This window comes from Littorina saxatilis, linkage group LG15, assembly GCF_037325665.1.
Source record: "Littorina saxatilis isolate snail1 linkage group LG15, US_GU_Lsax_2.0, whole genome shotgun sequence".
Classification (NCBI taxonomy): Eukaryota; Metazoa; Mollusca; class Gastropoda; order Littorinimorpha; family Littorinidae; genus Littorina; species Littorina saxatilis.
The window spans coordinates 43,511,574-43,536,893 of NC_090259.1; the positions used below are offsets into that span (position 1 = coordinate 43,511,574).

Genomic DNA, 25,320 nt, shown 5'->3' on the forward strand with positions numbered 1-25,320 from the left:
AAATCAGATCTTGAAAAGGAGGGGGTCCTCAAAATGGGGGTACATTTACAGAGGTTATGAACAGAAAATCTACAAGGTCTTAAAAGGGAGGGAATCTGAAATGGAGGTGGGGTGGGGCAGGGGGGGGGGGGGGAGTTTCAAAGGGGTGTTCCACTGTAATACAATCCAAAAGCTTAGTGCTGTGAGCTGTTACCTTGGAGATGGGAGTGACAACCAGAGACTCCATGCCGGTGCGAGCGTTGTAACTTTTCTGCTTGGAGAATCCCGGGTCAATGACGTACACAATCCCGTCGATGGTCAGCGATGTTTCTGCAATGTTGGTTGCCAGGACAACCTAAAACAGACACAGCCCAATACTTAGATGTGTGACAAGGTCAGAGAAATATCCACACCAATGAAACCCTCTGTCCTAAGTCTGGGTGTGAAAGTAGGAAGGCTGGGCGCGGAGTTAGCTCCCCCGCCCCATCAAAATCCCAATAGCAACAGAAACGCTGATGAGGGAACCAAAAGAGACAAAAGGCGAAGCCTTCAAGGCTCCCGTAAGAAATCGACAAACAGTAACACAAACTCATTCACTCCGTCACACATACACACACACACACACACACACAGTAAGCAGAGGTGACAAGGTGCAAGAGTGGGAGACACTAGATCTAGATCTGTCTACACTAGATCTAGATCTGTCTGTCTGTAGCCTACTTACGGGGACACGACTGCCAGATCGACACTGCGCTTTCGACAGCGCTTCCTCGCGCACACACTGGAAACACGCTGTGCAGATCAACCTGCAGGAAATCTCCTTTAGTATCTTCTTTATCTATTTTTCTGGGGCTACGAAACCGAACAATGTGAAATCGTCTTCCCCGAATCGGCAAACAGCAGCTGGGTGAGAACTGTATCTATACCACAATCCTTCACGCGATCTGACTTAACCTTGACCCCTGACCTGGTCTACATACCACACACGACACAAACCAGTCACCTGTTTTTACCCCCCCCCCCCCCCCCCCAAAACCCCCCACCACCCGTTTTCTTTGGATACACACTTTAACTACATACGTGCCGACGAAATGTTGATCATTGCTTCAATACTTTGAAGCTGTTGCTTGGATAATAACCAGGTAAAATTAGTATTTCGGTGTTCAGTCAAATGTTAAAGTTTCTACCACACACATACACACGCACAGACAGACAAAAGTTAGCATCGCATAGGCTACACTTACGTGAGCCAAAAAGAGAAGTCTTTTATACCCCAGGGGAATGGGGGTTGCTGACGGGACTAAAGTAAGCCAGAAAGTAGACACACGATCCACAGAAAAAGAAAACCGGGAAAATGATGAAGGAGGTGCACGAAGAAAGACGAAACACAGTAAGAGAGTGCTTGTATGCAAATATTCTTGACTCCTATACAGTGGTACCTGTGATGAAAGGACACCCTTGGGCCCGGCCAACAGTGTCCCTACAGTGCAGGTGGCCTGTCATGACAGGTATATTTCGGTAGAGATAATAGAAAAAGGGACAACCGAAGGTGTCCTTTTAAGGGAGGTGTCCTCTCATCGGAGGGGCCACACATGGCAGGTACCACTGTACTAACAAGCACTCTCTTACAGTCTTTCTGACAAGATTCTGACCTTTCTGGCCCCAGGGGGCGTGGGTTCAAAGATCTTGGCCTGGAGGTCGGAGGGCAGGGTGGAGTAGATCGGCGAGATGATCAGCTCTCGGATCTTGGATCCCAGCTTTCTCGTTCGCTCCTGTCACACCCACAAAACACATGAGGAAAATGCAATATTTATTTTACACTAAACACAATATTAATAATAAACAAAGCCCCCCTTTGTGTGTGTATGCACTAAGATTATCAAATAATATGTGCTAAAGACCTTGTGATTCATGAGCTAGCTGGGTACTAACTACTACCATACAAATACGCAGCAAAAACGTGCAAATCAACTTCTGTCCATGGGAGTTATGAAAAAAGAAAAAAAAACTTCGCCAATTTGTCTGATATGTGCTAAAGACCTTGTGATTCATGAGCTAGCTGGGTACTAACTACTACCATACAAATACGCAGCAAAAACGTGCAAATCAACTTCTGTCCATGGGAGTTATGAAAAAAGAAAAAAAAACTTCGCCAATTTGTCTGATTTAAAAAACAGTGTTTAAATAAACCTTCCCTCTTATCTAAAGCATCATGAGAATCGGCACAGATCTGCCCAGGCTATGACATGGGACAAGAGCATATTTTCACTTGGACACATATCAAAATCAAAATCAACGGCATGGCTGCTTCCTGTACAAAGCTGGACTTTTCTTTTACTGAATTAAATTTTCAGTTCTTTCTTTATTTGGTGTTTAACGTCGTTTTCAACCACGGGGGGGTTATATCGCGACGGGGAAAGGGGGGAGATGGGATAGAGCCACTTGTCAATTGTTTCTTGTTCACAAAAGCACTAATCAAAACATTGCTCCAGGGGCTTGCAACGTAGTACAATATATGACCTTACTGGGAGAATGCAAGTTTCCAGTACAAAGGACTTAACATTTCTTACATACTGCTTGACTAAAATCTTTACAAAAATTGACTATATTCTATACAAGAAACATTTAACAAGGGTAAAAGGAGAAACAGAATCCGTTAGTCGCCTCTTACGACATGCTGGGGAGCATGGGGTAAATTCTTCCCCCTAACCCGCGGGGGGTAATTTGCAGATCAACACAGATGTGGCTAATACATGTTGTTGTTAGTTGATTGTCACGTTTTTGGATGTTCAAATAGTATGGTTTTATTCATAGTTAATATGTAAAGTGTGGACAGCAACAATTCCTGTGGTTGGCACTGCTATCGTTATTACGTCAGTTCATAATTAAATCACACAAAAATCCCAACCCTGCACGGAAAGCAGCCCAGCTGTTGAGGAAGGTATCTTTACGGCTAACTAAAAGTCCCGTTCTACCCACCAGCAGCATTTCGTTGGCTGTTTCAATCTCTTCCTGCCCGGTGAGAAAGACCAGGACGTCCCCTGGGGGCTGAGAGACGTGGATCTGCAGCACAGACACCACTGCCGCGTCCAGATAGTCCGCTTCTGGCGCCTGCAACAACACAAGTCCAAGTCATCCCAGACGGCACAAATATCATTCCTTTCCCATAAAGGCCCGGGGGAAAAAGCTCAGTCGGTAGCGACGATGGCTTCAAAACCAGTTGTCTCTATCGGGGTGGGTTCGATCCCCACGTTCGGCGAGGGATTTATTTCCCAGAGTCAACTTTGTGCAGACTCGCCTCAGTGTCCGAACACCCCCATAAGTTATCCTTACATACAATAAAAAGGTACAGATAAAGGTATTCCCAGAACCATATTTGATCATAGGGGAGTGAGATGTTAGATCTCAACCTTTCCAGGGGTCAGCTTTATGAGGGCGGTGCCCATCTCCTCTCCCCCGCTGCCTTTGCCTTCCCAGCCCTGAATAGGGTCAGGTACCCTTTCCTAGCTGGGTAGACTGGAGAGTGCCCAGAAAATGTGGGTATATGTATTCACAGATCCTCAACTGCCAGTGTGAGGCAAAATGTTCTAAAATGGTCATTTTTTGCCCAACAAAAATCAGTTAAATATAATTCAAAAAAACTAAAAATTACATTTCAGTCATAACCCACTACAAAGTGACCAAACACACACCCCCCCCCCCCCCCCCCACTCCCCAACCAAATCAATGAACTATAACATCTGAAAGCAAAGAAATTAAAGAATCCTCACCTTCGTGTAATAAATATGCACTGGAAAGCGACGCCCAGGGATGCGGAATATGGGAGCATCATCGAAAAACTGAAACAATGAAACTTTTCAATGAATAAAGTTAAAAACAAAGGAAAAAAGAAATGTGCACTCTCTCATAGACCCAACCTGACGCATACAGCATGATAAATGATACAAGCAACACTGAAATTCTGATCAGATAATAACCTTTCAACCTTTCACTTTTAAAGAGATCGGCTTAATGATACAAGTATATGATACCGTGGCACGCATAAGCCTGGTGGTGACCTCATGATTAACTGTCTACTGCTGATATGTTGAAGTCGCAGAGACAAACTTAGTCATCAAAATTATTTGTCACTTCTAGGGGAGACATGCAAGAGAAGTGACAGAAGTGTGTGTGTGTGTGTGTGTGTGTGTGTGTGTGTGTGTGTGTGTGTGTGTGTGTGTGTGTGTGTGTGTGTGTGTGTGTGTGACACTGTGTGTATGTGTTTTGCTGTCGCATAATGCAGTGAGCTCTTACAAAAAGGGGCAATTTATCAGTCTTTATTATTCTTCTTTACAAAATCATCCATATTCATATCTCTCTGACACGCACTTCCAAGATTATGTACACCTGCTCCAACGCTACCCACCCCAAACTCAATTCAATATTCACTGGGACAAATACCTCAGAGAATTTCTGTGCGTCCAAAGTTGCACTGGAGATGAGCAACTTGAGGTCGGGGCGAAAGCGAGCGATGTCCTTCACCAGACCAAACAGCACGTCCGTGTGCAGTGTTCTCTCGTGAGCTTCATCAATGATCAGCACACTGAAACAAGCCAAAAATAACATATCATACAGAGCCAAAAAACCCACATCATACAGAACTAAAAAAACCAACTTACGTCATACAGAGCCAAAACTAACACATCATATGGAGCCAAAACTAACACGCCATACAGAGCCAAAACTAACACGCCATACAGAGCCAAAACTAACACGCCATACAGAGCCAAAACTAACACGCCATACAGAGCCAAAACTAACACATCATATAGAGCCAAAATAACACGTCATACAGAGCCAAAACTAACACGCCATACAGAGCCAAAACTAACACGCCATACAGAGCCAAAACTAACACATCATATGGAGCCAAAAATAACACGTCATACAGAGCCAAAACTAACACATCATATGGAGCCAAAACTAACACGCCATACAGAGCCAAAACTAACACATCATATGGAGCCAAAACTAACACGCCATACAGAGCCAAAACTAACACGCCATACAGAGCCAAAACTAACACATCATATGGAGCCAAAAATAACACGTCATACAGAGCCAAAACTAATACGTCATACTGAACACACACAAAAACTCACGTCATACACAGCCAAAATAAATAAGTCATTCGGAGCCAAAAATAACATGTCATACAGAACACAAGTGGAGGTGTTGAGGTCAAATCTGAAGAGAAATTTTTTTTGTTATAACTCCTTCTCATTTAAGTGTAACTTTCTTTAGTAATCATCAGTACACGATGTAAATCTTGACTTAAAAGACAAATGTGACCCTCCACCACGGAATGAGTCTCATGTCACCTTTGCATGATTTTTAGATTTTTAGATTTTTGTAAAGAGTTGTTCATGCTCTATCCAGTGGTGAAAACCGTTTTAGAAAAGAGCGAAAACTTTTCAAGTTATAAGCCTGTGACTAAGGTGACCCTCACACTGATACCAGGCCTAGCGCAGAACCCCGCGAGGTGACATCCAACTCATTCCGTGGTGGAGGGTCACAAATGTAAATGTTTCTGACACAGTCATACAATACAATACAATACAATGCTGCTGAATCTGTCTATAACGGCTACGCAAGAGCATTTTCAAAGAGTTTCATTTGATTCAAAACACAGATTTCAATGCAACGAAGACTAACTTGTAGCTGGCCAAGTCGGGTTCACCCAGAAATTCTCGCAGCAACATTCCGTCCGTCATGTATTTGAGGATTGTTCTTTCTGACGTGCAGTCCTCAAATCTGATGCTGTATCCAACCTGCACACAACACGAAGACACGTTCTTCATTTTACGACAAAGTGAACAGAATGACGTGTAAGTGTTCTTTACATGTGCAGTTTACTATTGCCAAACTTTGCAAAAAGCATTAAGTACATGGGCTTCATAGATACAGTGGAACCCCCCTTTTAAGACCCCCTCCTTTTTAAGTCCTTGCTGTTTCAGACTTCACAACGACTGTACAGGTACCTCCATTCTTCTTCTTCTTCTGTGTTCGTGGGCTGAAACTCCCACGTACACTCGTGTTTTTTGCACAAGTGGAATTTTACATGTCTGACCGTTTTTTACCCCCCCCCCCCCCCCATTTAGGCAGCCATACGCCGCTTTCGGAGGAAGCATGCTGGGTATTTTCGTGTTTCTATAACCCATCGAACTCTGACATGGATTACAGGATCTTTTTCGTGCGCACTTGGTCTTGTGCTTGCGTGTACACACGGGGGTGTTCGGACACCGAGGAGAGTCTGCACACAAAGATGACTGAGAAATAAATCTCTCGCCGAACGTGGGGACGAACTCACGCTGACAGCGGCCAACTGGATACAAATCCAGCGTGCTACCGACTGAGCTACATCCCCGCCCGTTTGGAGGTGGTGAAAAAGGGGGTTCCACTGTAGTCTCTACACAAAAATCAGCATACAGTGGAACCCGGTTCTAAGACCTAAACAAAATTGGTGAAAATCAGCAGTGTTAAAAAAGGAGGTCAATTCAAAGAGGTTATGAACAGCAAATCTGGGCGGGGATGTAGCTCAGTCGGTAGCGCGCTGGATTTGTATCCAGTTGGCCGCTGTCAGCGTGAGTTCGTTCCCACGTTCGGCGAGAGATTTATTTCTCAGAGTCAACTTTGTGTGCAGACTCTCCTCGGTGTCCAAACACCCCCCGTGTGTACACGCAAGCACAAGACCAAGTGCGCACGAAAAAGATCCTGTAATCCATGTCAGAGTTCGGTGGGTTATAGAAACACGAAAATACCCAGCATGCTTCCTCCGAAAACGGCGTATGGCTGCCTAAATGGCGGGGTAAAAAACGGTCATACACGTAAAATTCCACTCGTGTAAAAAACACGAGTGTACGTGGGAGTTTCAGCCCACGAACTCAGAAGAAGAAGAAAAACAGCAAATCTGAAAAAGTAGGTCTGAAAAGGGGGGAAGTCTTAACTTGGAGGGGTCTTAAAAATGAGAGTCCACTGAAATATTACATCTATGTAGCGGTTTTTTCCCATGGCCTTCAACCAAAATCAGCGCCATGAAACAAACCAAGCATGTGAAATAAGCACAACATGCGTATTTGGGTTTTTCTCAAAGGTTTTCAGTTGTAAAAACCGACCACACAACCTAGAGGCAACAACCAACCACACAACGTGATAGTACCTGATTGCCAAGTTTCCAGCCCATCTCTTCTGACACACGAGCAGCCACGGACATGGCGGCCACACGTCGTGGTTGAGTGCATCCCACCTTCTGCCCGTCTTTTGTGAATCCCTGCACACAACATGTCAGGCGTTAATCAAATCAGTGTAAACATAGAAAACAGCCTCTGCCAAGACATCAATGAGCAATGCTGTTAGGGCATAAGAAAACACACAGAAATCCATACACATATTATGATACAGTAACTATGTCATCTTTTTTGACTCAGTCTCTCCTTCTCAATGGTCAACCTACATCAGCACGCACACACACACATGCACACACACATGCACACGCACACACACACGCAAATACACACACACGCAAATACACACACACGCAAATACACACACACGCAAATACACACACACGCAAATACACACACACGCAAATACACACACACGCAAATACACACACACGCAAATACACACACACGCAAATACACACACACGCAAATACACACACACGCAAATACACACACACGCAAATACACACACACGCAAATACACACACACGCAAATACACACACACAGCGTGATGAAGATACTGGGCAGACCTGTGCACACTCAAAACACTCATCAGTAGTAAACAAACCAAATTTCAGTAGTTTTTAAAATGTTTCAGTAGTAAGCTGTAACGACAGTTCCAAGACATAATTCTGCTCACAAAGCACACAAACTGAAACACTACGACGCAGTAGAATGGGAAATACTATTTATTAACAAGCCAAGGTGAAACATCAACACTGTTGTCTTCTTTGGTGACAGAGCTGGTGTCTCCTCTTCACTATCTGAATCTCGCTCTCTTTTTTTCTTTTCCATGTTTCACTTCAATCACAAGTTGCCACGCAGACGCTGGACGAACTAAGTCTAAGAACAAAGACTCAATGCTGAGAACACGCGCGCTTCCGGTAAATCGGAAAACGTCTTTTCAGCGCAACGGCCAACTAATTGGTCAAAACATCTTAAAACAGAAAAAAAGTACAAAAATGTGTTTTTTTAGTAAAACATCGGAATTTCGGAAATTTAATTAAAAATTCGTAGCACCGTATTCTGCATATAAAAATCGGAGAAATTACGGAGAAACCGTAGATGTGCACAGGTCTGTACTGGGGTATCTGTGTTGTCTTCCCAGACCCTGTCTCTCCCTCAATCATCAGCACATACGCACATGCACACACATGCAGAGTACACACACAAACACACACAGGAGTAGACACACACATGCAGAGTACACACACAAACACACACAGGAGTAGACACACACATGCAGAGTACACACACAAACACACACAGGAGTAGACACACACATGCAGAGTACACACACAAACACACACAGACAGGAGTAGACACACACATGCAGAGTACACACACAAACACACACAGGAGTAGACACACACACATCCCCCCCCCCACCCCCCACACACACACACAAACACACTCACAGCGTGGTGAAGATACTGAGGTATCTGTGTCGTCTTCCCAGACCCTGTCTCTCCCTCGATGATCAGCACCTGATGTTCCCTTATGGCGGAGATCAGGTCACCCTTGAACGGGAAAATCGGAAGACTGCGCTGCGTTTCTTCAATTGCCTGACGCTTCTGTTCTGCTTCGCTTAAGTCTTCCGTCTCGTGCCGTGACGATGCGAACTTCTTGCTTACCTGAAAAAAAGTACCACAGCTGATTCTAAATGAAACCAGAGATCTAATCAAAGTTTGGCAGACAAACAGACAAACAGAGTAAATCCTATACACCACTGTATATAGGGGGGGTGTAACAATAAGTCAGCTGTGTTGACATAGAGGTATTTGTCCACAGAAGACATAGACCAATCTGTTACAATTTCTTCCGCTTTGTATCTGAAACATATTGTTATGCAAAATCAAAAAACAAATTGGTTAGATATAGAAACATTTAACTTATGAGAAAACAAAACATTTGAATAACTAACAATTCTTCTTTTTTGAATATGAAATTTGGAATGGTAGCAGTTCTGGATTTAATTTGTGGCAAAAACTTGGATTTAAACCAATTCAACATAAATTCTCTTGACTTGTTTTAAAACCTGACAGACAGAAACAACACTCACCTTGTCCATGATATCCTTGTCTTTCATGGTGCCGGGCATCTTAATGGCCTGAACAAACTCGATCTCGTCGTCCATGATGACATCATACGTCTTGGCCGCCTTCTTGCTCTTTTCGCGAGCGTCGCGGGCGCCGAAGCGTAACGTACCTGCGTGGAAATGCTCGTCCTCCCACCGGCGCTGCTCAAAGTTGGGTCCTATTTCTTTAGCATCTTCGACGTACTTTTCCTGAGGTTTGACATCGTCTTCGGGAAGAAAGTAGCGGTCGACTCGCTCGATCTCCTTGGCCTTTTTGTGTTCTTTGGCGAGCTTCAAGACGTTGCGTTTGTAATCCATGTTCCGCCGCTCTTTCTCCGTCAGGCTGTGGGACAAAATACACCATGAAAATTGTCACAACTCTCTTCTCTCGTACAGTGGAACCTGTTTATAGCGCCCACCCAAGGTACCAACCAAAAGCAGACCTGTTGACCCCCATAAGTGTTATGGAGTAATGCTCAGCCCCAAAAATAGTAATCCTGGCACAAAAATAGTAATCATCCAGCATTCGTCGCCAATTACAACGCACATGACAACTGTGTCTGCGAAACGCAATCATGCACATATATCCATCATTCACAAACAAAACACATCAGTCAGTTTTTGTAGTCATCATAATTTCAAAGAAGATCACATCAAAAGCACATGCATCACTGATTCTTTTTCTTTTGCTCGTAGTAGGCCTTTTTCAGTGTGTCAAGCGCTTCTCTACTGTACTTGCGCTTGCCGAATGAGTGAGGGCGAGACTTCACCACTAGAAGGCTCTCCAGCGTCTCATCAGACAGACATGATCTCTTGTCAGTCCTGTGCTTTTTCACCCCATTTTGCCATTTAACAAGAAGAGCAAACGCTCGATCGAGTCACTTTCGCAGTTCTGAATATTATATGAGGCATCAGATGGACAGGAAGAAATTGCTATTCACAACACAATGAGTCACGTTCACATAAAATTTGAGCCCGGTCACTTTTATAGTTTCCGAGAAAAGCCCAACGTTAAGTTGTGTGTTGCCGAACAGAAAAGGCTAGTTATCTCCCTTGTTTTTCTGATAACGTTCGTAAAAGGCTACAGATGTAAATACTTTGATGTAAAGAATAATCCTACAAAGTTTCAATCACATCCGATGAACTTTGTCAAAGATATAAAATGTCTAATTTTTCCTTTGACGCTGACCTGTGACCTTGAAAAAGGTCAAAGGTCAACGAAACCATCGTTAAAGTGTAGAGGTCATTGGAGGTCACGACTAAACAAAATATGAGCCCGATCGCTTTGATAGTTTCCGAGAAAAGTCCAACGTTAAGGTGGTGTCTACGGACGGACGGCCGGCCGGACGGCCGGCCGGCCGGACAGACTAACACTGACCGATTACATAGAGTCACTTTTTCTCAAGTGACTCAAAAAAAAACCAATGCCAAACATGTGAATTAATAAAATAAAAATTTTTTTTTTTTTTTTTAACATTTTTTTAATTTATGAAAATCGTAGTCTTGACACGGATAGCGGAATGGCGTATTTTTTGCAGAAAATCATAAAAATTATGCCAAAATCGTAAGGGTAAACAGGTCTGCAAAAGTGGTCTTTATAGACTGGTGGTCGTTAAGAAAAAAGTGAATTCTAGAGAGAAAAAGCCTGTCGGGGACCCTTAGGGTGCTCGTTTTGGACAGGTCGTTTTTCTCAAGAGGTGGTCGCTAAGGCAGCTTCGACTGTTTGTTATTTTGGGGGATATCTGTGTGGTAGGTTCCACTGTATAGGCACTACCTCATGGAAAATCAATCTGTTTGCTGAATATGGTAGGGGAATGGATGGCCTTTCCACTCATGTAACTCTCTTCTCTAGTACAGTGGAACCCCCCATTTAAGACCTCCAAAAATCGGAGAAAGCCAGGTCTTGTAAAGGAAGGAGTCTTACAATGAGGGTAAATTTACAGATGTTATGAACAGAAAATCTGCAAAAATCAAGGTCTTAAAAAGATTCCTATGTTGATATTTTTAATGACCAAAGCCATTGATTATTTGTAAAGCTTCAAAGTTGAAATGTAATCCCCTAGTTCGGGCTTCGTTGAAGATTGCTTGACCAAAATTTCAATCGAAAAATGAGGACATGACAGAGCCACATCAACTTTCACTAAAAGCTGGATATGACATCAATGACATTTACCACACACAAAAACACGTCATGGGGTATCATCTGGAAGAATTTGATTGTAAAGTTTCATGAACATCGGTCCAGTAGTTTTCTGGGAATTGCTCTACACATAAACAGACACAACGACAAACATACACCACCATCCTCATCTCGATTCCTGGTGTATGTTAAGACATTAAGTCAAAACTTGACAAAATGTAAAAAGAAGTGTGATTGTTTTTACCTGGATCCCCCAAAGAGAAACTCCTCGTCCTGGACCTCCGCGTCAAGGTCGTCCAGTTTATCTTGACCTCGCTTGGCCAGGTAGTCGCGACGAGACCGCTTCCGTATGTCCGGCACCGCCTTCTTTCTGTCCTCCGCCTCCATCTCCAGCCTTCTCTTGGCTTCTTCATATGCCTGAAACATCAACATCGTCGATGACATTATCATTCCAGTGGAAGCCCCCTTGCAAGACTTCTAAAAATCTTAGAAATTCAGGTCTAAAGAAGGAGGAGTCTTCTTTTTCATGCGCCTGAAACATCGACATTGTCGACTGGGTGGCCGAGTGGTAACGCACTTGCGCTCGGAAGCGAGAGGTTGCGAGTTCGACCCTGGGTCAGGCGTCGAACGCAGAAGAAGAAGAAGAAGACCCTGGGTCAGGGCGTTAGCAATTTTCTCCCCCCTTTTCTAACCTAGGTGGTGGGTTCAAGTGCTAGTCTTTCGGATGAGACGAAAAACCGAGGTCCCTTCGTGTACACTACATTGGGGTGTGCACGTTAAAGATCCCACGATTGACAAAAGGGTCTTTCCTGGCAAAATTGTATAGGCATAGATAAAAAATGTCCACCAAAATACCCGTGTGACTTGGAATAATAGGCCGTGAAAAGTAGGATATGCGCCGAAATGGCTGCGATCTGCTGGCCGATGTGAATGCGTGATGTATTGTGTAAAAAATTCCATCTCACACGGCATAAATAAATCCCTGCGCCTTGAGTCCGAGTCTGGAGATATGCGCGCGATATAAGACTTCATATAACATATAACATAACATTATTAACACAGTGGAACCGCCCGTTTTAGACCCACACAAATCTTAGAAATTCAGGCCTAAAGAAGGAGGGAGTCTGCTTCTTCATACGCCTGAAACATCAACATCTTTAATGACATTACTTCAGTGGAACCCCCCCTTTCAAGACCTAAAAAAGTCTGAGAAATTCGGGAGTTTTAAAATTACAGAGGTTATGAAAATCTAAAAACGCAAGATCTCAAAAAAGGGGGTATAAAAGGGAGTTTCACTGTATTGTGACTTTTAAGTTATAGTTACCGTATTTGACGGATTACAAGACGCACCGTTTTATAAGCCGCACCCCCGACTTTTAACAAAAAAATTGGGACGAGCCACGTATAGGCTGCGTCACTATATTAGCCGCCGTCGAAAAAAATATAATCAGATCGTGTCAATCAATCAAAACAACTAGGCAAACGAAAGTACGGTATTTGGCGAAATCGGCTCCGAGAATAAACAAGTGAAACAAAGAAGAAAAGTGAAAAAGTTTGAAGAAAAATATCACACACACAATTTGTAACCAACACACACATGTAGTCCCGCCCGGAATAAGCTTTTTTGGGATGATTTACGACTTTTGCGCACATGTTGAGCAGACGAAAACACAACATGGCGGCTCTCGTTCCTCCAACTATCGCGAGACACAAAAAAACGAAATCTCGCGCGCGCGAGATCCTGATACATCCGGTGTTTCTCTGTACGCTATCTTGTCACGACGACTTGTTGACAAACGAAGATTCGCGAAAGAAAGAGAAAAGCGCCGAGTCTTGAGTAGAGAGCTAATAAAGTATCGGTAATTGCTAATCGAGCGAAACGAAAATCCGCGGCGACTTCCATTAGGTGAATGCTATTCAAGTTTAGGTAACGTTTTAGCCGCATCTTTTTATAAGCCGCAATGCGATTTTTTTTTTTAAAAAGTCGCAGCTTGTAGTCCGTCAAATACGGTATATCATCAACAATATATTTGTGGGTTTCTTCCTAACCTTGAAGCATCAAATTAATTATATGACACCAACAACACCATGACACGCGCATCAAACTGGGAATGTTGTTTCTCGGCCAGGCTGAAAAAGACTAAAACAAGTACTTCACATTCTGATTTACCCGACACATACGTTCAATCTAGATCTCATGCCAGACAGGCTGATAATGACTAAAAGAAATACTTTTGTGATATTTTCTGGCTGACTAATACCTCAGACTTTAAATCCCCATTAGCCAAATTGATACACACCAAAAGAACCCTTTGATGTTCTATTCTGTCCAAATATTCATTTGATTTGGAATTCTCATATGACCAGTCTCAGTCAGGTTGCTAATGACTATAAGAAGTCGTTTGTGTTTTGCTGTGGCTGACACATACCTTGGATTTGGAAGTCTTGTCGGCCGTGTTGCGCGTCTTGTCCTTGTCTTTGTCCTTGAGACGCTCGGCAAACTCGTCTCGTTCCTTGAGGTCCTTCTGCCGCTCCTCCTCCTCTTTGTCCAGCTCATCTTCTGACGAGTCTTCTATCTGCACCGCCGCCGTTTCTCTGTTGAATGCAAAATGAACGTAATTTAAACATTTATACATCTGATCTCACTTGCCGATACTGCCGCCGTTTCTGTGCTGTACGCAAAATCAACTTATTTTTGACATTCAGACATCTCATCTCACTTGCTGAAACTGATCTCAGCCCAAATCTGCTGGCACTGCCGCCGTTTCTCTGCTGTACACACAATCAACTTCATTTAGACATTTATACATATGATCTCACTTGCAGAAACTGATCTCAGCCCAAATCTGCTGGAACTGCCGCCGTTTCTCTGCTGTATGCAAAATGAACTTCATTTAGACATTTATACATCTCATCTCACTTGCTGAAACTGATCTCAGCCCAAGTCTGCTGGCACTGCCGCCGTTTCTCTGCTGTACACACAATCAACTTCATTTAGACACTTTTATCTTATCTCAATAGCAGACACTGATCTCAGCCCCATGAGTAAAATGCAAGATCGTACAAACTGACATCATGGCTTCTTTCATGTAAAAGGCAAAGTGAGGTATGTGAAGTTGATTTTTCTCTCCAAAAACAGAAATATTCTGAAAAAATAAAAATAAATACACATCGCTTTATGTGTAGAAATGACAAAAATCAAGTAAGTTTATTTAAAAGAGTCAGCAATGTTCTTCTGTTCATATCTGAATGGGCGGTTCTGATGAGGTTATGCCCCTGCTTTCTTTTGGCTGGTAACAGGCGGAACCTCGCGGCAAGATCACACGAGAAAGGAAAAAAACGTGCATTGGTCCCAAATAGCATGTCGCTTTGGTAACTGTTCGTGTGTAAGTCGTGCATTTTATATGGTAAAAAGACAATGGTAACAGGCGGAACCTCGCGGCAAGACCACAGGAGTTGTCTCGCGTTATCACCCCAGAAGCGCTCATTGGCTGTACAGTTGCAATTTATCATTTCACAGGTAAGTTACCTCCCTTTACTCACTAGCACAATCCAATCTTCAGCTGATCCTTCAAACAGGAAGGAAGTTGTTGATAAAAGTTTTGATGAAGTGAAAGAAAATGTACCTTTCTGGTTCTGAATCACTGTCAGAGCTCTCCTTTTTGCGACGCAGGTTCCTTTTCATCTTCCGGTCGGTCTTGCTCTTCTGTGTTGGGACAAATGAAAAGCACTCAAAAAAGTGAGAACAACAGATAATGAATGTATGCTCTCCATCAAAATAACAATGCAGATGTAATATTGACAACAATCTTAATATCATTATTCAAACATTTAGTTAAAACGTTAGTTAAACTTAATAAACATAACTTAACAACAGATGATGTCTCCCAACACAAACAGAGTGGTTTGTTTTAATTGACATTATTCAGATACTGCTTACTTCAAAATCTGAACACTTGAAAGGACTCTGGCCAAACACACACAAACACTCACACATAACAGTGAAAAACAATGTGCATAAAAAATTCGTTACACATGGATATGAGCGCTTAAATTGTGCTTGTACAACTCTACAATAACGGTTCAATCTACAAGAAGAATTTTACAGTTTTTCCCGAGTATTACTCTACCAGGACATAATATATACACACAGATGCATGCACACATTCACAGACACAGATGCATTCACGTACAAACACACACACACACACACACACAGACACACAGATGCGCACGCACCCACACAGACTCACAAACATACCCACAGATGCATGCACGTACATACACACACACAAAAGCCTATACCTTTGGTGGCAATGGCTGGACAAATTCATCGCTGTCATCATCAACACTATCGTCTTCATCCAACAGCTGATAGCTCTGATTCTTCTGCTCCAGTTCAATCTGCTCCCTTTGATCAGATGTCATTTCTCTGACTGCCTTCCTCTTGTGGGGGACCTGTCCAGCAGACACACAGTAATAGACGATTTTCAGAAATAACTTTTGGGTTTTGGATTGAGCACAATAAGTATACACAGTAACGACAAAAACGACCGAGTAACAAGCAGAAAATAACTCTGTTGGGTTCGTATTGGTTGTGAAAGAGTGAATCACTGAATGCACTTGCTTTTTATCTGACAAATAAATTCACCATGCGTGTTTCCAACACAACCGTCACTAGTGATTGGCCCCTCCAATGTTTGTCCGAGTAAAAGCAAGGGTATTTGATCACTCTTTCACAACCCATACAAACTCGAGTTATTTTCGGAATTCTTTGATTCTGTTTGTTAATGGTTCATTTTTGTCGTTGCTGTGTATGCTTATTGTCCTTGGGATAGAGTGCACCCAACAGTCACAGACATTGTCCTTTTCTTTTAGAGAGAGAGAGAGAGAGACTCAGAGAGGACTTCTTCTTCAAAATAGTGAAGAAATCCATGTACAGGGCAACTATCCTCAATTCGGTTGGTGCGCCTGATTTCTCTAGAGTGAAAGATAACGTGGACAGTGTACCTATGAAAATAAAAACAGGGGTGGGTTGGAAGGCAAGCTATTGCTTTTCGCGATTTTGCCATGGCGCCCGATTTCAGGCCCTGGGCTGAGGGGCTAGCCTACCACCCAGTGCTACTTACTACTTAGCGCAGCAACTGGGCCCCGACGAAACAATACAAACAATATGGAGCAAGAGCGATAGATTCTACCTATATCACTACTAATTACTTATGGGTCGGGAGGGATGGGTCTGGAGAGGGAGGGGGAGGAAATCTAGCGCTGAAAGGAGGGGTTGGGGGATGGGTCTGGAGAGGGGAATCTAGTGCGGAGGGGAGGGGGGTGGGAACAGAGGGAGTGGATTCTGACAGGGGGTGCTTATGGGCTCGCGCCTTGGAGCCATGCAGGCCTCAACGATGGTCCTGAAGGCCTGGGGGGAGTCTGCGCTCACAGCCTCTTGGGGGATGGTATTCCAGAGGTGGATCGCTGACTCTCAGAGAGAGAGAGAGAGAGAGAGAGAGAGAGAGAGAGAGAGAGAGAGAGAGAGAGAGAGAGAGAGAGAGAGAGAGAGAGAGAGAGAGAGAGAGAGAGAGAGAGAGATCCATATGAAGCTCAACAGCAAATTTGGACTGGAAGTGGTATTCGAAAGAATACTAGCACCAGAACAACGCAGGGCTGGGAAAGATTAGTACTCGAACAAAAAGACGGGCCCTAATTATCCAAATAAATTCTGTGTTCATTCGTCTGTAATACAACTTACCCTCTGAAAAAGCTCCCTAGCAAAGACAACAACATTGTTGTCTACCTCAACCGTCTGCGTTGCTTTCAGTTTCTCCACAAAATCTTCAGAACTCTCCGCTTTCGACGCTAGTCCGATCATATACTGGGCGATATACTTGTCCGATATACCCAGTATATCGAACAGTTTGTCATTTACCCATCTTTCTGTTAGTGCCATCGTGTCACATAGCACTATATTAAAACTCAAAAACACAAGGTTTACACTTCACGCTTGCCTCTGAGAAGCCTTTTGCGTTTGGACTACGTTGTTGCGAGTGATGTCCCTTCGTACAGGAAACCTAAATTCTGGATCGGAAAAGAAAGCGACATGACGGATACTGAATATACTCAGTTGGAAGGAACATCATTTGTGTCAAGAGTCGGCGTGTGTGTGTGTGTGTGTGTGTGTGTGTGTGTGTTTGTGTGTGTGTGTGTGTGTGTGTGTGTGTGTGTGTGTGTGTTTGTGTGTGTGTGTGTGTGTGTCAGTGTTTGTGTGTGTGTGTGTGTGTGTGTCAGTGTCAGTCACTGAGTGTCAGTGTGCGACCAGTGCACGGCCGGTTTGTGTCACGGTGTCACCGGGTGTGTGTGCCGTGTGTCACAGTGTGTGTGTATGGAAAGCCGTTTGGCTCATAACCATGACACGTGTAATAAATCATAAATACACGTGTAATAAATGATTAATACACGTGTATTTATTTCTTATTGCACGTGTAATTTATCTTTTTTCTTATGCTATGGAATAGCATAATGATTAAATACACGTGTAATAAATATTTCATACACGTGTAAGAAATGATTAAATACACGTGTAATAAATATTTCATGCACGTGTAAGAAATGTTTATTACGCGTGTATTTAATCATTTCGTACACGTGTATGACATTTTTATTACACGTGTATTAATCATTAATTACACGTGTATTAATTATTTATTACACGTGTACTAATCATTTTTTACACGTGTAATGGTTATGAGCCAAACGGCTTTCCATATGTGTGTGCGTGTGTGTGTGTGTGTGTGTGTGTGTGTGTGTGTGTGTGTACGTACGTATGTGCACGGTTTGTGTGTCACGGTGTGTGTGCCGTGTGTGTGCACGGCCGTGTGTGTGCAGTGTGTGTGTACGTACGTGTGTTTACGCATGTGAGTGTGTGTGTGTGTGTGTGTGTGTGTGTGTGTGTGTGTGTGTGTATAGTGTGTGTGTGTGTGTATAGTGTGTGTGTGTAGCCTATATATGGTGTGTGTGTGTGTGTGCCACGGCCCGGTGTGTGTGTGTTTGTATGTGTGTGTGTGTGTGTGTGTGTGTTTGTATGTGTGTGTGTGTGTATGTGTGTGTGTTTGTATGTGTGTGTGTGTGTGTGCATGGTGGTCTCGACTGAGAGCAGGTTCGACTGTATCGCCAAACACGTTCCAAAGTGATGCGGGAACGGCTGATGATAAGACTGAACAGCATTTGAGTAAAGCTGGGCTCACCTCAGTGTCGTTCAGTAAAGGCCCGAGAAAATTAAGGGGCTTACTGTCCCCGTCAGGTCTAAATTGCCTATATTGGACATGGGGAGTCGGTTTATACGATGGGGAAAAAGAAAAGGAAAAAGTAAGCTAAAGAGAGCTGGTAAAAAAAAGACCGGGAAGATGACGGGAGTGGGGGTGATAAGAAGTTAAAAAGTTACCGTTAAGACTTGATGAACAAGTAGGCTACCATATCACCTTCGTATCCGTGGGGTCCACATACGTCATACGGGGGAATGGAACGATAAAATCGAATGTATTTTTATTTTTTTATTTCGTCAAACCGAAGCTTACAAGTTATAAAAACAGAGCCACATTTGTTTAAAACAGGTTAAAAGAGATGTTTGTGCTGGAAAACAGCACTGAATAATCGTGAAACATTTTCTCTTAAAACTATGTACACTATGCATAGCTGCTGGCCTGTTTTCATAGAAAACATAGACAACACAACACTTGTTCATTCTCACACACATACATGTGTATAAGTTAAACCAGTAAAGGCAAAATACTGAAGGAGATAAGGCCAAAAAAAAGGTCTGTTTACGGTAACATAGGCCAAAACAAGTCGCGTAAGGCGAAAATACAATATTTAGTCAAGTAGCTGTCGAACTCACAGAATGAAACTGAACGCAACGCAACGCAGCAAGACCGTATACTCGTAGCATCGTCACTCCACCCGCCCGTGGCAAAGGCAGTGCCCGTGGAATTGACAAGAAGAGCGGGGTATTCGTTGCGCTAAGAAGGATAGCACGCTTTTCTGTACCTCTCTTCGTTTTAACTTTCTGAGCGTGTTTTTAATCCAAACATATCATATCTATATATTTTTGGAATCAGGAACCGACAAGGAATAAGATGAAAGTGTTTTTGAATTGATTTCGAAAAAAAAATTTTGATAATAATTTTTATATATTTAATTTTCAGAGCTTGTTTTTAATCCGAATATAACATATTTATATGTTTTTGGAATCAGCAAATGATGGAGAATAAGATAAACGTAAATTTGGATCGTTTTATAAATTTTTATTTTTTTTTACAATTTTCAGATTTTTAATGACCAAAGTCATTAATTAATTTTTAAGCCACCAAGCTGAAATGCAATACCGAACCCCGGGCTTCGTCGAAGATTACTTGACCAAAATTTCAACCAATTTGGTTGAAAAATGAGGGCGTGACAGTGCCGCCTCAACTTTCACGAAAAGCCGGATATGACGTCATCAAAGAAATTTATCAAAATAATAAAAAAAACGTTCGGGGATATCATTCCCAGGAACTCTCATGTCAAATTTCATAAAGATCGGTGCAGTAGTTTAGTCTGAATAGCTCTACACACACACACACACACACACACACATACACACACACACACACACAGACACACATACACCATACCCTCGTTTCGATTCCCCCTCGATGTTAAAATATTTAGTCAAAACTTGACTAAATATAAAAATAGGGTCGGTAGGTCGGGATTTGTTTCTCTTTTTTTTCCCCAAAAACCATATTTTTAAGTTATTTTGCGGATTTTTTTTTTTTTTTTTTTTTTTTTCCCCCAAATGCCAAAAAAAAGTCTAGGGTCGCGCGAAAAAAATAGGGTCGGTCGGGTTACCGTAAACAGACTATTTTTTTGGGGGGGCCTAACAAGGAAAAAGCGAACTGGGAAAATCCGTAGTGTCAAGATAACGTTTGGAAAATGCCAATTGAGATACCAGGAATATAATTATGTAGCTTGAAAAGAAGAGCAGGAGTACAAGGGGAATAATTATTTCAGCGAAAAACTGAAACTGAAACTGTTGAAAAAAGAGTGATCGGGGTCCCCCCCAAAATGCGACCGTCAAATTGCGATTGTCCTCATCCAGGCATCCTGCGTTGGTGCTGACGACCACATGATGAATGTATTATTACTGTAGTGTGCATGTAAGCTTTCGGAATCCAGTACATACGTTATTAGACCATATGCAGTCTCCCAGACTGAGAGATACATTATTAGGAGGTTATTCACAGAATGAATCACTCATGTAGTGTCTCTAGACTATTTTCAGAATCCCACAGATACCTTATAAGATGATTTTCAGAGTATCTCAGCCCTACTTTCTGGGACAAACCATAGGTATATGATGATCTTATCTAATTATAATGTACTTCTCCTCAGTGCAACTTCTTCTTTTTACCACAACTTGGTAGCTAAAGGTGCACGTGCACGGAGAGACTGAGAGAGAGAGACTGAGAGAGAGAGAGAGAGACTGAGAGAGAGAGAGAGAGAGAGACTGGCAGTGTCAGGTCATAGAGATAAACTGTATCATAAAGAGAGAGAGAGAGAGAGAGGGGGGGAGAGAGAGAGAGAGAGAGAGGGGGAGAGAGAGAGAGGAGAAAGGAGAGAGAGAGAGAGAGACTGGCAGTGTCAGGTCATAACGATAAACTGTATCAGTCATAATGAGAGAGAGAGAGAGAGAGAGCGAGAGAGAAAGAGAGAGAGAGAGAGGAGAAAGGAGAGAGAGAGAGAGAGGAGAAAACAGAGAGAGAGACAAAGACATGGAGACAGAGTAGAGAGAGCTGAGAGCTGTGTGACTGACATTCCGGTGAACAAGGGCAAACATTCCAAATCCAGGTTAGCCGTGTAACTGGGTCACGACTCCTCCCTCAACCTCCAGACACGACGCCACTCCTCCTACTGTTCAACCGTACCGCTAGCACAGGCACACGAAAATAATGATACGTGATACATGTAATAATAAATCACTTTTCTATAGCGCAAGCCGCGATTTACAGCTCCAAGCGCTTTACAATTCCAATAAACACACACACACACACACACACACACACACACACACACCTACACACACACCGTCACACACACACACCTACACACACAAACTGAACGCGCACACCCCCTACACACACACACATCGACACACACACACACATCGACACACACACACACATACATACACACACACACACGCACACACACATACACACGCACACACACACATACACACACACACACATACACACACACACAAACACACACACACGATATACAATTCATGACATGATGCCTTGTGCTTCACTTGTTCAACACTTCATTACTTCTTCTTCTTCTTCTTCTTCGTCGTTCATGGGTTGAAACTCCCACGTTCATCCATGTTTTTGCACGAGTGGGCTTTGACGTGTATCACCCGTTTTTAGACCTGCCCCACTCCCTTTGAGACCCCGGTTTAGCAGATGTTCTCTCACTTTTTGTAAATTTGCCTTCCTTTGGAAACACGATTTTCTCAGGTCTCAAAAAAAGGGAGGTGAAACGATAGTAAGATAAAAAATATTAAACAATTTTTAAACAAGAAGAGCAAACGCTCGATCGAGTCACTTTCGCAGTTCTGAATATTATATGAGGCATCAGATGGACAGGAAGAAATTGCTATTCACAACACAATGCATACCTGAAGCATACCTGTGACCTTGAAAAAGGTCAAAGGTCACCAAAGCAGACGTCAAAGTGTAGAGGTCACTGGGAGTCACGTTCACATAAAATTTGAGCCCGGTCACTTTTATAGTTTCCGAGAAAAGCCCAACGTTAAGTTGTGTGTTGCCGAACAGAAAAGGCTAGTTATCTCCCTTGTTTTTCTGATAACGTTCGTAAAAGGCTACAGATGTAAATACTTTGATGTAAAGAATAATCCTACAAAGTTTCAATCACATCCGATGAACTTTGTCAAAGATATAAAATGTCTAATTTTTCCTTTGACGCTGACCTGTGACCTTGAAAAAGGTCAAAGGTCAACGAAACCATCGTTAAAGTGTAGAGGTCATTGGAGGGCCGGCCGGCCGGCCGGACAGACTAACACTGACCGATTACATAGAGTCACTTTTTCTCAAGTGACTCAAAAATCATCCATTTTAAACAAATTTCTCAAGACAAAAGACACATATTGCTCAACTAACACTAATAATATTGAAGCAGGATATCGGCATTTCGTCGGCAGAACTGCATGCTGTACTTATTTCTTATTATTGTATTATTAGGCACAAAAAAAAAATAGTCTGTTTACGGTAACCCGACCGACCCTATTTTTTTCGCGCGACCCTAGACTTTTTTTGGCATTTGGGGAAAAAAAAAAATCTTTTGGTTTTTTTTTGCAAAATAACGTAAAAATATGGTTTTTTGGAGAAGAGAAAAAAAAAAAATCCCGACCTACCGACCCTATTTTTTTGGCCTATGTTACCGTAAACAGAACTTTTTTTTTTTGGCCTTAGCAGTGATTTTAAAAAGAAAGTCCCCAAAAGAAAAACAAAAAACAAACTGAAACAGATAGACTTCGTTTATTCCACAAAAAAGAAAGAAGAAAAAAAACAACGAGAAAGATTTGTTATTGTAACGTTCGATTACGAAGTAGACAAAACTCATCTTTTAATCGTTTTTTCTATCGCCAACCGTTCCAATAACCTTTCCATGTTTTTTGGTTTTTTTTTAGCAACGATGATAACCGATATTACCTCTTAACCGGTAAGTAATTAATTGGTTTGTCAATTCACTTTTCCAAGCAGCCCCAAAGCGGTAAAAGCTGTGGTTATCTCCACAAGCAGAAGTACATTATAATTGGAAGTCGTTAACGACCATTACATGACATCGACGGCGGCGCGGTGTTACAATCGCCCATTTTGCTTTTCCCAAAAGACGATGTTATTAAAAAATAGAATGGGTAATTCTGGGAAATCGTTCACTGGAAGTAGTCAATAATTATTCAACACTTTGATAATTTCGATCTTCAACACATTACTCAAAACCTTTGGTTTGAATTAAAATGAATAAAATGCAAGAATTACGAGTTCAGAAAATAAAGAAAAAGTTGAAAAATTTAAAAAAAAAGTTTGAAAATTGTTCTTGACTACTTTGAGATTCGAACCCGTGACCACCGAAGTAACGACTTGACCGACTGAAATAACGAGGCCACTGTCCTCCGGGGTGAATTTTTTTTTCTTTGACTTCGAATAATTATTAGACATTAGTTCTCGAGTATAATACAAACTGACATTTTGACTTCGAATATTACACATAAGTTCTCGAGCATGTGTTCGTATCAGTATCGACTCGTCAGTGTCCGAGATTCTCCGTTCGTATTTGTGTACTGTACGTTCTGTCGATCTCAATGTTCCATGTAAGTTATAAGTTGATAACTGACTCTTTGCTCAAGTATAGCATTACTTTCAAGTGTGACCGACATTATGTTGGCAGTCCAACTCCGAAATGTAATGACCAATCGCCAAAAGGCGGTGACGTCGTGCAGTATCATGAAAGGATTTCCCTATACCAGAATTCCAAACGGTTTTGGAGATTTTGAAGATTTCGTTCGGGACGATGACGCCCTATACAAAAGGAAGCAAGCCGTGTTGAAAACAGTACGGGCGTCGACGTGACACGGAAAATGAAGGGTAATACTAACTTATAAGATCATATACTTATGGCACAAGATAATCATGACATCGACACTCAGTTGGACAACTCCACCTCATTCGCCTATCATACTTCTGATTAGACGGAAATCGATACGGTGTATACGTGACAGCGCTCACAGGTTGCCTTACCCAACACACAGTTCATGCAACCCGGTCGATGGCCAGTGGCAATCAGTGACAACTTAACCTCTTTCAGTCTCGGAAACTGCCCGGGGTGTATGTGTGCCACGTGCGCAACATCGTGATGTGTGGTAAAAGGGGAGGGGGGCGGGGGCGGGGATGTGGGCGCGGAGGGTGGGTGGGAGTGGGACTGAGTGTCGTGCCAACATTTCCATGGTGACCACAGACTGGCAAAACTGTCCCCACGCAGTAGATCCGCTGTGTGGTTTCTGCTACAAAGTACAAAGAAACCCCCCTGCCTTTCAAATCCCCCCCCACCCCCAATTATAAGACTTGCTCCCTTCTATAAGGTACTGAACTTGTCAAATCCAGGTGCACGGAGCCCCTGGGGCTTTTAGTCATACCTCAGGCAGCTATCCGTTAGAAGAACTACCAAGTTTCATTGACTTGCACCCAAAGAGTCAAGAACTGCGATTTTTTTACGAATTAATTTCGTACTCGGACCCGGCTGGTCTTGGCCTATTTTTGGATCTAAATTTAGATCAGGTAGATCACCACATCATGCACAAAAAGACACGTCACTATGTCAGACGTCATCATGAGTTTGTGTAAAACAAAATGGAGGCCGGAATCACTCAAGTTGAATCGAACTCCGACCAAACACCACGTAATAACTAGGTTAATTTATGCACTCGCGTGAACAAGAAACTGTCGAGCTTCACAGATGTCGTCGTTGGGTAGTTTTGGGTTTGTTTTACTACCATAGGAGGATTTTTGAACTGTAAATGCACTCAGCTGCAACAAAAACGCAAAACGAAGGCTGTGAGCTGCACTGTGCCTTTAACAAAACGAAGGCTGTGAGCTGCACTGTGCCTTTAAAATCACTCCCTCCTTTCTGAGACCTGGTTTGTTCAGATTTTTGGAGGGTCGTAAGTGAAGGGTTCCTTTGTAGTCAGAAGAAATGCCAAGGGCGGGGATGTAGCTCACAGTCAGTAGCGTGCTGGATTTGTTTCCAG

At 42.7% G+C, this 25,320-nt stretch overlaps 1 protein-coding gene across 2 annotated transcripts in view; it reads right to left on the reverse strand.

The window, feature by feature from the left end:
• LOC138949397 (pre-mRNA-splicing factor ATP-dependent RNA helicase DHX16-like) overlaps window positions 1-17,485 on the reverse strand; it is a 28,011-nt gene extending 10,526 nt beyond the window's left edge. For both annotated transcript variants that reach the window (XM_070321210.1, XM_070321211.1), the window contains exons 1-14: window positions 17,206-17,485; window positions 15,765-15,917; window positions 15,086-15,165; window positions 13,889-14,054; window positions 11,704-11,876; window positions 9,305-9,662; window positions 8,661-8,876; window positions 7,178-7,288; window positions 5,674-5,789; window positions 4,420-4,561; window positions 3,750-3,818; window positions 2,959-3,090; window positions 1,632-1,751; window positions 194-334 (exon numbers count right to left, since the gene is read on the reverse strand). In XM_070321210.1, coding sequence (XP_070177311.1) covers window positions 194-334; window positions 1,632-1,751; window positions 2,959-3,090; window positions 3,750-3,818; window positions 4,420-4,561; window positions 5,674-5,789; window positions 7,178-7,288; window positions 8,661-8,876; window positions 9,305-9,662; window positions 11,704-11,876; window positions 13,889-14,054; window positions 15,086-15,165; window positions 15,765-15,917; window positions 17,206-17,403 — 2,175 coding nt within the window. In that variant the 5' untranslated portion in view covers window positions 17,404-17,485. The remainder of the gene's footprint in view (window positions 1-193; window positions 335-1,631; window positions 1,752-2,958; window positions 3,091-3,749; window positions 3,819-4,419; window positions 4,562-5,673; window positions 5,790-7,177; window positions 7,289-8,660; window positions 8,877-9,304; window positions 9,663-11,703; window positions 11,877-13,888; window positions 14,055-15,085; window positions 15,166-15,764; window positions 15,918-17,205) is intronic.
• Between the last annotated feature and the right edge of the window lie 7,835 nt (window positions 17,486-25,320).